General features: G+C 42.3%; 2 protein-coding genes across 3 annotated transcripts in view; both read left to right on the plus strand.

The window, feature by feature from the left end:
• LOC306829490 (A disintegrin and metalloproteinase with thrombospondin motifs 2-like) overlaps positions 1 to 14,761 on the plus strand; it is a 103,779-nt gene that overhangs the window by 64,231 nt on the left and 24,787 nt on the right. For both annotated transcript variants that reach the window (XM_079352536.1, XM_079352537.1), the window contains exon 4: positions 11,703 to 11,908. In XM_079352536.1, coding sequence (XP_079208662.1) covers positions 11,703 to 11,908 — 206 coding nt within the window. The remainder of the gene's footprint in view (positions 1 to 11,702; positions 11,909 to 14,761) is intronic.
• Positions 1 to 14,761, plus strand: part of LOC306829495 (uncharacterized protein) — an 87,470-nt gene that overhangs the window by 42,417 nt on the left and 30,292 nt on the right. The gene's annotated exons all lie outside the window — the stretch shown is intronic.

Raw genomic sequence — 14,761 nt, forward strand, 5'->3', positions numbered from 1 at the left:
TCATCGTTACTAAAGGTCACACCGCTCATCACATCACACTCCTCCCTCTTTTTACCTGCAGCCTCCCCCTTTTTTCTCTGTGACAACAGTAGCTACACCGTTTCTATTCTTAGCGGGGAGGGAAAGAGATCTCCATTACTACCCGATGGATACTGATGTCTGCTCGTGCTTTTTGTTGGCACTAGTGTGTGCCTGTGTGTTTATAAGTGTGTGTTTTGTCTAGCACTAAGCTAGCTTAAGCCAGCTGCATCTCACGCGCCTCATGCCGGGCTTACATGAGCCAATGCCCGTCTGTGTGGCTGATTCTGTGTATTTGTAAGTCCTTTACATATATGTGTGCGATGGTGTTGCGTGTCCGTGTTTGATTCTTTAGCATGTGAGTGCCGTTCATGTCCTCATTCTTGTATTATCTGTACATCCTACATAAAAAAAAAAAAAATTCACACACACACACACTCGGACACAATGGATGTATCACCTTTTGTTATCCTATAACATTTTCACAGTTATTTAATTCAGTATTATTTAGATTACCGTCATGTAAGTAAACATTTCAGAGAGACTCACAGAGTAATACGCCAGTGACAGGCAGAACAAATACTTGGCTCACACATTGAGAGTAAGCACTCTTCCATATGTCCAAGGACATGTCAACACATGCACACGCAGTGGTATTCACCGAGTAATCAGCGCTGCAGCTATTATTAATGAGAGAGAACCAGGTCATTAATATTTAAACAGTGTCACTGAGGCCATCGCCATGAGAGAGAGAGTGTGTGTGTTGGTCTGTTTGTGTGAATGTGTGTCCACATATAGAAGAGGGGCAGAGGGACTATAAGGCAATTTCCTCAGGCAGCGTAGTGAGACCTACTCCATTACAACCGGATAGACAGAGATGGAGACATATTACTGCCTTAAACGGAAATAGAGAAGAAGACAGAAACAGAGGGATCTTGATTTTGCTCTGTGTCCTCCACTTTCCTTTCTTTACTCTAATTTTCTCACCTCTCTTTATCCTTCCTTTCCATTCTTCTCCTCCCCTCATCCCCCTTTCTATGCTCTTCATCAGTTGTTTTTGCTCTGTGGAGGATGAAGAGGCTCAAATGGGAAGCAGCAGATATCTCATTACATCACATTGGATGGGATGGGCCTGGGAGCTTACTCTGTGTGTGCGTGCACGACTGTGCACACTACCAGCATGAACTCCGTCTAAATGAACGCTGTTGGGGATTGTGACTCTATGGTCTGTGTCCTCCATGCACGCTGTAGTGACGGCACACACACATAAACAAAATATATTCACACACACACATACACACCAAGCGTTTCCTCGCAACCTCAGCGCAACACAGAAGGGTCTGTGGGGGGACGACGTGAATGGTTGAAGGACAGACTTAGCATTAAAACTGTAAATAATGACATTAGGCTCTGCTCTCTTCCTCTCTCTCACTCTCTTCCTCTCGCTCGTCCCCACAGTCTCTTTCTGTGTCTGGGATTAGTGGGTATTACTTGCTCTGCAGAGCGAGGAGAATGAGACAGGTCTTACTGCCAGATCCCAGATTGGGAGAGCAGGGAAGATATTCCCTCATAATAACCTCTCTTTATTAAATCTAGCTGGAGGACACAAAGTGGCCTATTCTGCCCCCCTGAGCCCAACATCTGTAGCTCTGCCAACAGTTGTTTCTCCATAGCGCTACATTTTTGTCTGAGTAAGTCATTGTTAACTTGTTGATTGAAAGATAATTAGATCATAGGGACTCATATAAAATGGAAAGGATTATTGCTATGAATGGGATTAGTCTGAATATGAGTTTCATCCCATCATAAATCAGAACATATCCTGCATGGGAATTCATGTCAATTACAATTCGAAGTTCAATCAGCAGTACACATGAGTCTTGAATGAGGCCTCTCTAACTTTACTTCAGAGAGACTCTGCCTCTACGACATGTTCTCGTTACACAAAAACATGTTACTGTCCTGTTGCCTCTAAACCTCTATGAGACAGTTCATCAAGTGCCAACTTTTTACATGTGTTGTTACTAACGCGACTTCGGCTTCAATGTCATTGGCCATATATTTTAGTAAGCATAATAATAGTTATTATCACGTGATCATCACAATTATTATAATTATAGTCTATCAATTCACGTTTATTTGGTTGTTTGCAGTCAGTGGCAGGGTAGAGAATGACCCACTGTATTTAGCAGAAACAGAAGCAGTATTATCTTTTTTTTTTTTGCAGTCTTGGAGTAAATTTGATTTGTATGAAGACTGAGTGTTTTTTTATGTAGCCCCATCTTCAATCAGTTTTGAGGTAAAACAAAAAAAAAATGTGTTATTAGTTCAAAAACTTGGTTGTGGCTCCCTCAAAAAGCTCTGATGGTTGCTTCCTTATTGGCCATCTGCCTGTGTGTACAGTGATTTGATTACCAGGGAGCTTCATTAGGAGAGAGCGACAGAGAGGCCTCGCTGGTAGCTCCTGTGTCCTGGGCTTCAGTATAGAGTTACATTTACACGGAAGAGGCTTCATTGATTAGCCATCTGCCTGGGAAGTGTGTGTGTGTGTGTGTGTGTGTGTGTGTACGCGTGTGTGTGTGTGTGTGTGTGGGGGGGGGGGGGGGGGGGGGGGGGTGTTGTGGCCTCACACAGACCTATCACGGTCACCTCTGGGGACTGAGAGCTGAGGAGGTTATATGTGCATAGCGATGGGATAGTTCTATTTCTCCCCCAGTGCCAGTGCATCCTTGACTTAAGCTCCCATCTTCATTGGTCAACAAAACACTGATCATTTGAATATCAATTTGAAAAAAAAAATTGGTGCAATTTTCCAGTAGTTAAGCTCTGCAGGAAACAGTAGATCAACATCTCAGCACTTGGTTTCCAAATAAAGCCGCTCCTACTGATGGCTGCCAAGGCCCTAAAGATGGACGTGTTGTTTCTCGTGCATGCTGAGGAATTTCATCGCTGCCTGACTTTAAATCTGCTCCTCTCCTGTTTTTTCCCCCCTTTAGCAGCCATGTTTGTTTGACAGACGTGCAAAGTCTGGGGCCAGTTGGAGGTGTGTGATCTTTGCATCAACATACCTCCGCTGTGTCAGCCTTAGCCTCTGTTAAAGAGCTGATCATGGATTTGATTACATTTGATCAGCCTCCCTGTCAGCGCTGCTCCCTGTTGAATGTAAGCATGATGAATGGCTCTTTTAATTGTGCCTAATTGATAAGTGCTCTGAGCACTTTGTTAGGAAACACTGCCAATTTAGTAACAGTGATACACTGTAGTGCCTTATTAATCCTTTCCCGTCTAGCCTCAGCACTTTGTAGTTAAAACAACTCTCTCTGTGTTTGTGGGTAGATAAGGCATCAATAACTCATTTTAAGTGAGAGCAAAACAGTTTTTAAAGCAATAATTTGTATTTTTATTAACCATGATGTGTCGAAGTATTTGTCACCCTTCATGCATCAACTGTTAAAAAACAAGTCCTCATCTCTCCTGATTTACCTTTCCTCTTCTACAGATGTGTTAGAGATGGTGTGTAACTATGTTACAGCAGGACTTATTGTTTACCATTATCGTTTGTCATGAGGTAATATTAGATGATAAATCTCCATCCTGCCTCTCTGTGACAGTCCGGCTCGGGCTCGTCTCTGCTGGTGAGCATCTTGGTGAGAGCATTTGCATACATATTGTCTCACACCTTAAGATAGACTTCCTCATTCTCTCACCCACTCTTCCCTTACTTCATATCTAGCCTTTCCGAAGCACCTTAAAAGTTCATTTAATGAAGAAAGAAGGAAATGACAGACGCAGCTGAGGAGAGGTTTTTGAAAAGACGAAGATCCATAAAAGGAACAGTTGTAGGTGGTCGACTGAGACACCTGTAGCCCTTTTGGTGATCCGGTGTTTATGTGGGCCACTAACTGGGGAGCTGTTGTTGTGGACGCTGTTATATTGCTGTTCCCACCGGCTTTGCCTGAGGGGCACGTATTTACTAGTCCACATGTGGCTTAACAAATTACCCAGGTGTTAACCTGACTCTTTAGTACAGCTCATCAGAAAAAGAGCGACACAAAAGTGTAGATCAAGCAATAAACTCAATGAATGAAATCAATAAGAACTATAAGTAACTAAGATCCTTTATCTCAAAGGTAAAATGCATTATACACAACAGTTGTTAACCGCTTTTTCAAAACATCTGTTTCACATCAGGTTGTACGTTCGGAGCTGTGTGCACTTTGAGTACATTTCAGTATGACATTAGTTCAGTTTATCGTGGAACAATTGTATGTTTAATTGTCATTGGGCCGTTTCGTTCGTTGCAAACTGACTCAGTTTTCTAAATACCAAATGTGCTAATTATAGAATATTAGATATCGCTTCAAATAGAACTGAAAAGACATTCATTTCATATGTTTCTCAAAGAGTATCTTTCAAAAGATGGTTACATCCTCGTGCCCCATTTATCTAATTATTTACTGTTCTTGTTTGTTCTCACCCAATCAGTGCTCAGGTTGACAGATGTTTTTTTTGTCTGGCTGGTCTGTCATCAGGCCTTTAGTGCTGGGTGCTTCTGTTGCTGGTGGGAGTTGTTCTTCTGGTTCTTCAGACAGATCAGGACAAATGAAAAAGGGAAGTGAGGATGTGAGCAGAAATGACAGGAGAGAGGAAACAATAATTATTTGTATTTATTTTTTACAACAGATGTTACGTCCCGATAAAGTTGCAGTCCTTCCGACCATCCATAGATTAGCAGACAGATAAAGTAAGTTTCAGGCGAAGCAGTTTGTTAGCAGCTAAAAGAATAACTGATCTAATTGAAACATTTTGATTAAACTGGCCTCCGTATACTGACTGCATAATAGGGAATTATCACCTGACATCTGTGCCTCATTGCTGTTTTAACAGGATAGTAATATTTCCTCTTCTTACAGCACTGTTGTGCAGCCCCTCACTCTTACACCTCTCCATCAGATCCTGTTTGTGCATGTGTGTGTATTTCAGCCTGTGTGTGTAGCATGACTCAACAACAGAGTGTCAAAGTGAATTCCCCCTCGAGGGAATAATAAAGGATGTCCTTGCTGCTACAGCAGGTGGCCAGAAAAAAATCTTGCATTGTTGTTGGAATGTAAAAACAATTAAGAAGTGAAGCCACGTAAAATGCCGTACAATGTTTTCTTTAATAAAAACTCCTCTATAATTTGTACCGTGCACCTTAAATAAAAAAAATCAATCAATCCAAAGAGAGCAAATAAAATAAATGGAAAGAGGTGTGTGTATGTGTGTGTGTGTGTGGTGGGGGGGGGGGGCTATTGGTTCAAAGGGTTTACCAAGGACACATCTATTGAGTTGCTGAACATAAATATAAAAACTGCTGCAGTGCTTTAGAGGAAATGCAGAGTGGAAAAGGTAGCATTCCTTATTTTCTTCTATAAAATATTTCCTCTTTAAACCAATCCATCCAGACAACATTTAGTTCCCCACAAACATTTCTTCGGTTAGAAATGAGTTGTGTATAACAATCATTTGCAGTCAGGGTTGATATTTACTGTGGGATTACAGGGTGAGGTTACCGTAGGTGACAGTCCGAGTTGGGGACAGAGGTGACAAGGGGGCCACAAACCCTTCAATCCAGCATGAGGATGTCTCTGCTGAGATTTATGAGTAATCTGGGAGTTGGACCTTGCAACCTCTCTGTCAGCCTCTCTCTATTTATTCTCCTCTTGATACATATCATTTTCTACAGTTCGATTAATACAAGTCTGGCCACAGTTGGCAGGAAGTGGAGCTTATTAAGAGTGTAATGAGAGATGAAGATAAAGTACATATGTGTTGTCTTTGAACACTTCACTCTGCATATGGCTGCTGTTATATGTTTATCTTCGCTGCCTTGTCAGGGCTCGAGATGATTTCCAACATATTTGATTTCATAAGAGACCTTTATAAAAGTCTGGTTTTCTGATGTAGACAGTCAGAGGAGAGAAGAGGCAGACAGGCGATCAGACAGGTCAGTTTCAGACGAGATGAGACCTGCTGTAAGCCTCATATCATCCTGGCTTTGCTGCCTTATTGGACACTAAGGCTCTCCAGTTTACCCTGAGCTCTCCGACCAAAAGCAAAAGAGAGAGAGAGAGAGAGTTTGGGGATGTGATTGATCTTTGCCGACAAAATTACTTCAGCGAGTGATTAGATTACTGTGTTTTAAGTTGTGTTTGTGATTTTTACAAGAAGTCTTATTCTTTGCTTTCATTATTGATGCAACCAGAGGATCTCCACAGCATTCTAATTTAGAGTCATTCACAATACTTTGCATTTGTGAGCGTGAATCCTGTAGGCTTCATATCACAACGGACCTTCTTTTAATCTGGTGGCCTCGCATTCTGCAGTCCTGCATACATTACGGGCGTTATAGACTTTTAAAAAGTGGCTCAGCTGGGCTTATGAAACGGAGGCACAACAGGACACTGGGGGGGGATCCAGGCCCATCGAAGCACCTCCCCTGCAAGCTGACAGACCTGTGTGTTTTACTGAAAGACAGACACTTATGTGAAAGGGGAGAGCTAAAGGTTGCTTTGTCTCCTCAGCCACTAGAAATTCACACAAGGACACCAAGCAGCGGTGAGAATAGCTGGCCCTTCTCGCCTGCTGATTATAAAGGCGGCTTCTGGCAAATAAAAAAATTTTAAAAAAAAACAGTCGTCTTCCGCTTTTCAGGGAGCACAGACAGAACGTGTCAGCCTAAATATTCAGGGTATTGGACGTGAAATTTACAGTCAATGCTTGGACACTCAAAACATCCCACAAGCATTATAGAAATCGTGTTTATAAATAAACAGACGTAACCTAAAGCAGTCATTAATAAAGTGGCAAAGTTCAGTGCTTGATGTATGAATAATTATCACGGTCTTTAGGGAGTTGTCCATGTGAAATTAGATTGCTGATTGCCAATCTAGATCATTAACGGCAGTGTGATTATAGGAAGCGTAGTAGGGTATGTGCTCCACACTCAGGAGCCTTTACATCTGTCATATGGCAGCTGAGGAATAATGAGCCTTCAGTACGGGGACATTGTGTGGGACAACGTGGCATGTTGTTACCTGCCCAGATGCTAGCAGCGGTGTTAACAGTCCGCTGGCCGAGCCACTCATCACCATGACAGCCCATAAAGCTGTCACCGCGGAGACAAAATGTCCATGCCCTGAGCTATGTGGCCGAGACGTGTCTGTAAGTAAATTAGTTCACGTGTGAGGATAACTGTGCCTGTGGACAGCCAGCCTTGAACTCAGGTGAGCACTAATGAGTTCAAGTCCCACATATGCCTTCCTCCCCAACATGCCCGCTGCCAACACAATGTGGCAATAACATCCAAAATACACAACGACAAATTTGTATCACTGCTGAGAGGAGTGTGTAAGCAGGCACACAACCTCACGGTCACTTGTATAAACTAATCTTACATTAAGAAAAAGACCGTTTCTCAGCCGCCACCTTTAAAACAAGCCAACAGATTTGTTAGTAAGCCTCAACATCTTTTAAACAGATGCATCAAATAATCTTTACTGAAGCCATCCAAAGGGCTCTGTGTTACAAATAGGTTCTGGCTTTTTATTTCGTTGGACGTCAGAATGAAAATACTCTAAAACCTCTAAAATCACGTTTTTTGTTGGCCACATTAATACTGTACCGGTCAGTTTCTTGAGGCAAGACACGACATAAAAAAACGAAGTGTAGGTAGCGGACGAAGGAACAGAGTCGGCTGTGTTCTGCTATTGTCGGAATATCTGCCTTTATATCAATGTTATGTGTATTTCAACGAAATCACAGTGTCAACAAAAGAGCGGAGAACAGCATACAGTCTATAGACCGTGAAACAGTCCCACTGTCTCCGGTTGACATCCCTGCTGTATTCTCACATCAGCTCACTCGGACTCACCGCTGAAAAAGTGTTAGGGGTCTGACAGGAGAAACTGCAGTTGTAAAATCTGGCTGAAAAATTCTGCTATTTGCTTTCACACAGTTTTTTGGCAAGTGTAAAATAAAGAGCAGTGTCATGTGCCACACCTGGCTGCCCAAAAGTCTCCTTCAACCAGAGCAGTAAGATGTGGCATGACCCGGATTATCATCACCATTTTCTCTCTGTCTTGTTGTAGTTTATGGTCTGTCCTTTCTCCCCTGCACCCCCCCCCCCCCCCCTTCCTCACCTTGTTTTTGGTGGGCAACGAGACATTCTTGACATTTTGCAAAGGTTGAAAGACAAAGAACCTTTGTCTCCTAATAAGGCCACAATCCATACCCCACCTGAATGAGAAAACCTGCGGGGCGAGGATGGTGTGTGAAGGGTAGGGGTGTTTGTATGATAGGATAGAGATGGAGGGACAGTGTACATGGGGAAATGATGACTGTGTTGGTGCATGTGTGCAGATGTGTAGGAGTAGGAATCTTTGAGCTGAAATCCATTACAGCAGGGTCTAAATGAGTGTCGGGAATTGCTGACAAAGTATGAAATTCCCGCAAGTCGGGCACTAAGTATGCAGAAAAATGACACATTTACATTATAATAATAATGATGTTTGCCACTGTATGTGACACAGCAAACGTTTTCATAGACCTGTCCGGAGAGGTCTCATCAGAATGAGCCACATAAGTGTCTCTCCATAACACACATCTACTTAAGCAGGTGTGCCGGAAAAAAAAGGGGACGAGATTATTTCAAGAAAAAATCCTAGTGCTATCACACCGACACAAAATGGAACAAATACAAACAAAAAAAAGTTAACAATTCAACACAGTTTAACTCCATAAATACCTTGTGCAAAACAACAGAAACAAAGAGACGAAGCTTGAGAGACAGAGGAGGATTTTATTTTCCTGATCCTGTCCTGAACATGCACACCTCGTGTTTGCAGGTCCTGCTGTCCTCACTCTGAATCTTCTCCACGAAAATTGTACACAGAAGGACTTCCAGTCTGCGTGCTGTAAAGTGGTGACAAACTTTACAATGACTATACAGATGTAACATGTATTTCCATGTGTCTTGTATCATATACCAAGTAGAGTTAAACCGGTTAAAATCTCCTTACAAATAGAAACTTTAAAATTCCAACTCAGTATGTGAGGAGTTCACATACATGATCAAAACAATATGATGGTCAATCCTTTCTTTTTGAGTTGAGAGTGGTAGCAAGCTTCAGAAACTAATGTAAGTAATTGCCATGCGAGTCCATACCCCTTGATGCTTAGCCTTCAGTCACATAGACTACAGTTCTGCAGGAGCCCGCCCTCCTTGATCACTGCTACAGCTTGAAGTGGAGCTCACAACACTCAAGGTCCTGCTGGTCTCTGCTCATCTTTCTCTCTCATCCATCACACCCCTCAGCTCTACCTCTCACCTCCCTCATCGCCACCCTCAATCGCTCTTGCACCCTTTTCCTCCACAGCTTTTCTCTGCAAAAAACCTCGCTCCTACACAGCTGAAGCAAGGAAAGATTAACATTCAAGCAGAGGGGAATGAAGGACAGAGGCGCAATCACATTTCAATCAGTTGAGCTCACCACCTGGTCAAGCTTCGTCCAACTTCACTCACTTCTTGTTTTGTACTTTGCCACGGCTTTGAGTTATGTCTCCATTATTACTCAGCATACAGCCGATATCCCCTCATTGTCTCATTCACTCTTCTTAAGGTACTGCAAATTTGTGAAGGCGCAGAGTTAAAAGTGAGAACGCACCGGTGTTTGTTCTGTGTTTTCTCTGCACATTACATAAGCTTAAAAAAAGGTAAAAATATCTGGACCTGTCTTTAAAAGCAGATAGAGTGGTTATGACATCAGGCTCGTTAAATGTACGCAGCTCTATCTAGGAAGAGACGGGTGCTGTTGTGAAGTTCAGAGCTTTAAATACAGCTTTCTTTACTAACAAGGAGAGGAAATGTTCAGTGTGTAAGGCAAAGTATCTGCACCAGAAATCTTTAAATTCTCACATCGTCTTCCTCTAAATGATGCTCCTTCTTTGCCCCCTCACTTCTCCTGCGCCTCTCTTTCTGTCTGTGTGGGTATTCTGTCACTCACTGGAATGTGGGCAGATATGGGATCATATTCAGACTTGAACATCCATTCTGCTCGCGACTCAGGAGCCAATATTAGCCACGCGGTCGTTGTTTTACCCATGAGCCCGTTGCCTTGGAAACGTTGCATAAGAGGGAGTGGGAAAGCGGGATGCCCCTTGCTGATTGGGAGACAAGGTGGCAGATCCTCTCTCTTTTCTTCTCTTCCCGTATTCTCCGCATCTTCCATTTTGTTTCCACTAACTGCTTGTTTTAACAGTTTTTTTGTCCGACACGAACACTCGAACCCCCTCATGCCACGTGTTGATTGAATTCACCACTGAACACCTCCAGACAAAACTCCACAGCCGAAAAACAGCAGATCCATTACAGTTGGACAGCCCTGCAACTAAATTATAGCTCCTGCTGAAACAGTGATTTATAGCCCAATTACGAATGTTTTTGCACTCCTCACATATGAGGGCCTGCACACACACTCATCCTTGGCTGTGGGAGGCCCTTGATGGAATCAGGGAAGGTAGCACTTTGTTGAATCAACTGAGACTACATGTTTAAGATTGCATGACTTGGCCCTCCACGGCTTCCATACAAGCATTGGAGGTCTCTGTCCACATACCAGAGAGAGAGAGAGAGAGCGAGAGAGAGAGAGAGAGAGAGAGGAGGGGTATGATGAGGGAGACAGCAAGTGAGGGAAGGATGGCCTTGGCTCTGGAGAAACGATGATTTATCTTCTGTATTCTCACTGATTCCAAGTCTTTGCCAAGATGTTTTTTTTTTTTTTAAACGCTTACACTTAATACAATCATTTAGGAGTCTGGTCTGCAAAAAATATCATAATAACAATTTGTCTGGCACAACAGTGAAGGTGAAAACACAGAAATGATTAGTGGTCTGGGATACTGTAGTTTGCTGCTTTCCAAAAAAAAAAAAAAAAAAAAATTGTTTCTTGTATAATTTGCATTTTTTTCTCAGCATGTAGCAAGCCAAGAAAAGAGCAGGGTGGGCATGTCCTAATCCATGTGTAAAGCAAGCACCATCTGCTGCCTTTATTCAGATGGGAGTAGAAATAGTTGGTTGATTAGGAGACGATCTGTGTAGGATATCCACACCGTTCCGGCCGGAGACCAGGCACACACGTGTTATTTGTATCTTGAAAAGCAGAGGAAGACAGGCAGACATCAACATGCTGGATTTTAAAAAAGTTTATATATATTTATATATATATATATATATATATATACTTTTTGAATCAACATCATACTGTACTCCAGAGAAGATCGTCTGCAGTCTAAAGAAGAGAGCCCCAACGTTCACATTGATTTAGGGAGACTTTAAACCTTGACTGAAATGTGATGACTGATTCTCAGTTGTTTCTTCAAACCCAAAGTTATTTAGTTTAAATCGCGTATTTGATGCCTGGCTCGAGGATTTCCCCAACTTCTGTGTGGTTTCACTTTCTTAAAGACTATAAAATTAAAGCGTTGTAGATATTTACAATTTAGATATTTACATATTTATGGGAGATTTTTACGCCAAATATATATTTGACCTAAACTGTGTCACAGAGCAGTTTCACTGTTTATTTACTTATTCTTATTCTCTCAGTCACATTGCATACGTTTACGGTGTGTTTGCCTATCTCCAGGTGCTGATCTGGGTGGTCTGATGGACCTGGACTCTCTGCTCCTCGGTGTGGAGCAGAGCATCAACCACACCCGAGCGGGCCGGATGCGCAGACAGAGCATGGACAGAGCCTACAACATCGAGGTGCTGCTGGGCGTCGACGACTCGGTGGTCCAGTTTCACGGGAAGGAGCACGTCCAAAAGTACCTTCTCACACTCATGAACATAGTAAGTAGTAGTTCTCACATTTCTCTCTGTTTTACGTCTCAAGTCATCACTATCATACAACAACATGATCATACGCGTGTCTTCAATAAGAACAAAAATCCTGAACCGTGTCATCAATTGGGATATTACTTGATAATTATTGATAATAGTTCCATAAGCTGAATGGAAGTTTAGTCCCAGAGAAGTGAAAGAAATTAAAACACACACACACACACCACACACACACACACAAACGCACACTGGATGAGGATCCAATTCCCTTCATACATGTTCTCATCTTGCAATCAGCCCCCGGTAATCCTCCCTTCTCTATCTGAATATGATGAGATTTTGTGTGTGTGTGTGTGTGTGTGTGTGTGTGTGTGTGTGTGTGTGTTACGTGAGCCCTGTCATCTAGGAACTCCTACATATCATTTCATTTCAGGCTTTGTGTCATGTCATCATTCATGGCCAGTGTGTGTGTGTGTGTGTGTGTGTGTGTGTGTGTGTGTGTGTGTGTGTGTGTGTGTGTGTGTGTTTTTCATTCACTGTGTGTTTGTGTGTTTTTGCGTGTGTTTGTGTACAACAGAAGAAGGAAAGAAAGGGAGGCAGAAACAGCAGGCAGTTAGCTCCAGGCCACAACAACACTTAGCCAGGCACTCAAACTCCCAGTTGTTTCTGTGTGTGTGTCTGCGCGTGCGTACGTGTTTGTGTGTACTTAGTGTTGGTGTGACACTAAACACACTGCAGACTTTAATCTCTGCAAATTAAACCTGTGGTGAGAGTGCTTTTACACGCGTTTGTGTGCGCGCGTGTCGTTGTGTTCATGCTCCTGTTTGCTTTTGTTTGCATTGCGACCCACTGTGCACAGAACCAATCTCCCACTGAAAAGGTGGTGCACGCCATACAGCAACAAATTCTACCACACCTCTTTGTCTCAGCTCAGCGCTCGTCATCGAACAAGCACCACCTTTCTCTCTCTGCCTCCACTTTTAGATATTTGTTCGACAATACAGGACAGGGGAATTGGCAGCCCTGTCGCAGCCGCCCTCTAATCTGTGGGGAAGCGAAAGAGATAGAGAGGGAGTATTTTAAACAGTGCATTTGGAATAAATTACTGACAGCAAGATAAACAGAAATAAATAAATAAGGGCTGCCTCCCACGCGTGGCATCTGGGCGACTTTCTTCTTGAAAGTTTGCTTTGCTCACTTCAGGATGGGTGTGTTCTCCCCCCAACCCGTCTATCTCCCCCTCTGTTTTATTTCTTTCCCTTTCCCTGTTTCTCTCTCTCTCTCTCTCTCTCTCTCTCTCTCTCTCTCTCTCTCTCTCTCTCTCTCTCAATCACAGCTGCATTCCACACAGAGTCCTTTACATTGTTCCTCCTCCCTGACTTGGGTAGTAGATGGCAACAACAATGATAAAAAAAAAACAGTTGAAGTTGAAGTACAATGTGAGTGATGAACAGGCTTTTTCAGAAGAAGTTAAATCAAGGATAAAGAGAGGGATTTAATAATCAATATTTGGTTTGGTGCCCTCTGAAAGCATCTGTATGCAGAACAGGCTTTTTTGACAGGTCATTGTAATACTGAGTAATATATGAAGACTTCTCTTAAGTGCTCAGGAAAGAAGACTTTAGGGGTAAATAAGTGCTCTGATCGCTGATATGTCACGATTTCTCCTGTGCACCCCGGGGTTTTTTTTATGCTTCCAGGTTTTTCTCTTAAATTCCCCTGCAAATGTTTCACCCTACTGCAAGGCTGAATAGAATGCATGTGTTCAAAAGGTGTTTACTCCTTCAAAATAAGAAAAATACTGATTGAATCTGTCCTTTGCCTTTGGATGCTGCACCTACAGAGAAAACAATAAATAAGTAATAAAAGTTATAAAAGTAAAAAGTTATTCTCTTAAAAAAAAAACTGTAATTTCATTTCAGTCATCCATTGTGGAGTTTTTTAAAGAAGAAAAAAGCCAATGGTTATTGGTTAAGGTGGACAGTGTGTGTGTGTGTGTGTGTGTGTGTGTGTGTGTGTGTGTGGGTGTGTGTGTGTGTGTGTGTGTGTGTGTGTGTGTGTAGGTAGGTGCGTGTGTGTGCATGTGTGTTCGTGTGTATCTACAGGACTTCAAAGCTCTCGCTCAGAAAACCTCTAAATCCTGTCTGCGAAGTTCAGCATGAGTGTTAAAGTGTGGGTGTGTTTGTCTGTTTGTGAGGTTTAATTTGTGTATTGCTAATTCTACTTCCCACTCATTTCCCATGTGTTTACGTCCCATCCCCACATTTTATTTTTGTTCACTTGCAACAATGTACACAAATGGTAGAAACAATTAAAGTGCATGGAAATATTTTCACAAACACAAATTAACATGCACATAGTGTAACCAAAAGGACCTTTGCTGACAATAAAGAAAAGAGGAATCAATGGGTTGGAAATTTCAAAGCCAATTATGTTTATGAGAAAAATGAAAGCATACCTATATCAAATCAAACAGACAGAAATGTATTCTACTTCATCCTCCTTCTTTTTCAGTCATTCCACAGAAACACGGTCTTTGAGGATTTCTGTGACTGATCAGATTAACCATTAAGGAAGCAGGAAATGAATTACCTATTAAGGGCAAGGTGGAACAATTGAAAGCTTCTTTACCTTTTAGATATTAAGGAAATAAAAGTTGAATCAAACCACACTGTTGGAGAGGCACTTATGATTGTATCAGAAAACTGGCAACATTTCCATTATAAACTCAGACCTTCAATGGCAGTGCAAACCACTAAGAGCATCAGCACTCAGCATGATATGGTCATGGCCCATGACTGTTAGACCCAAGGCTAGTTGATTGCACACTGGGTCGGTTAAAATACTTATACATTTAAAAAA

Source organism: Symphodus melops (genome assembly GCF_947650265.1).
Source record: "Symphodus melops genome assembly, chromosome: 9".
NCBI lineage: Eukaryota > Metazoa > Chordata > Actinopteri > Labriformes > Labridae > Symphodus > Symphodus melops.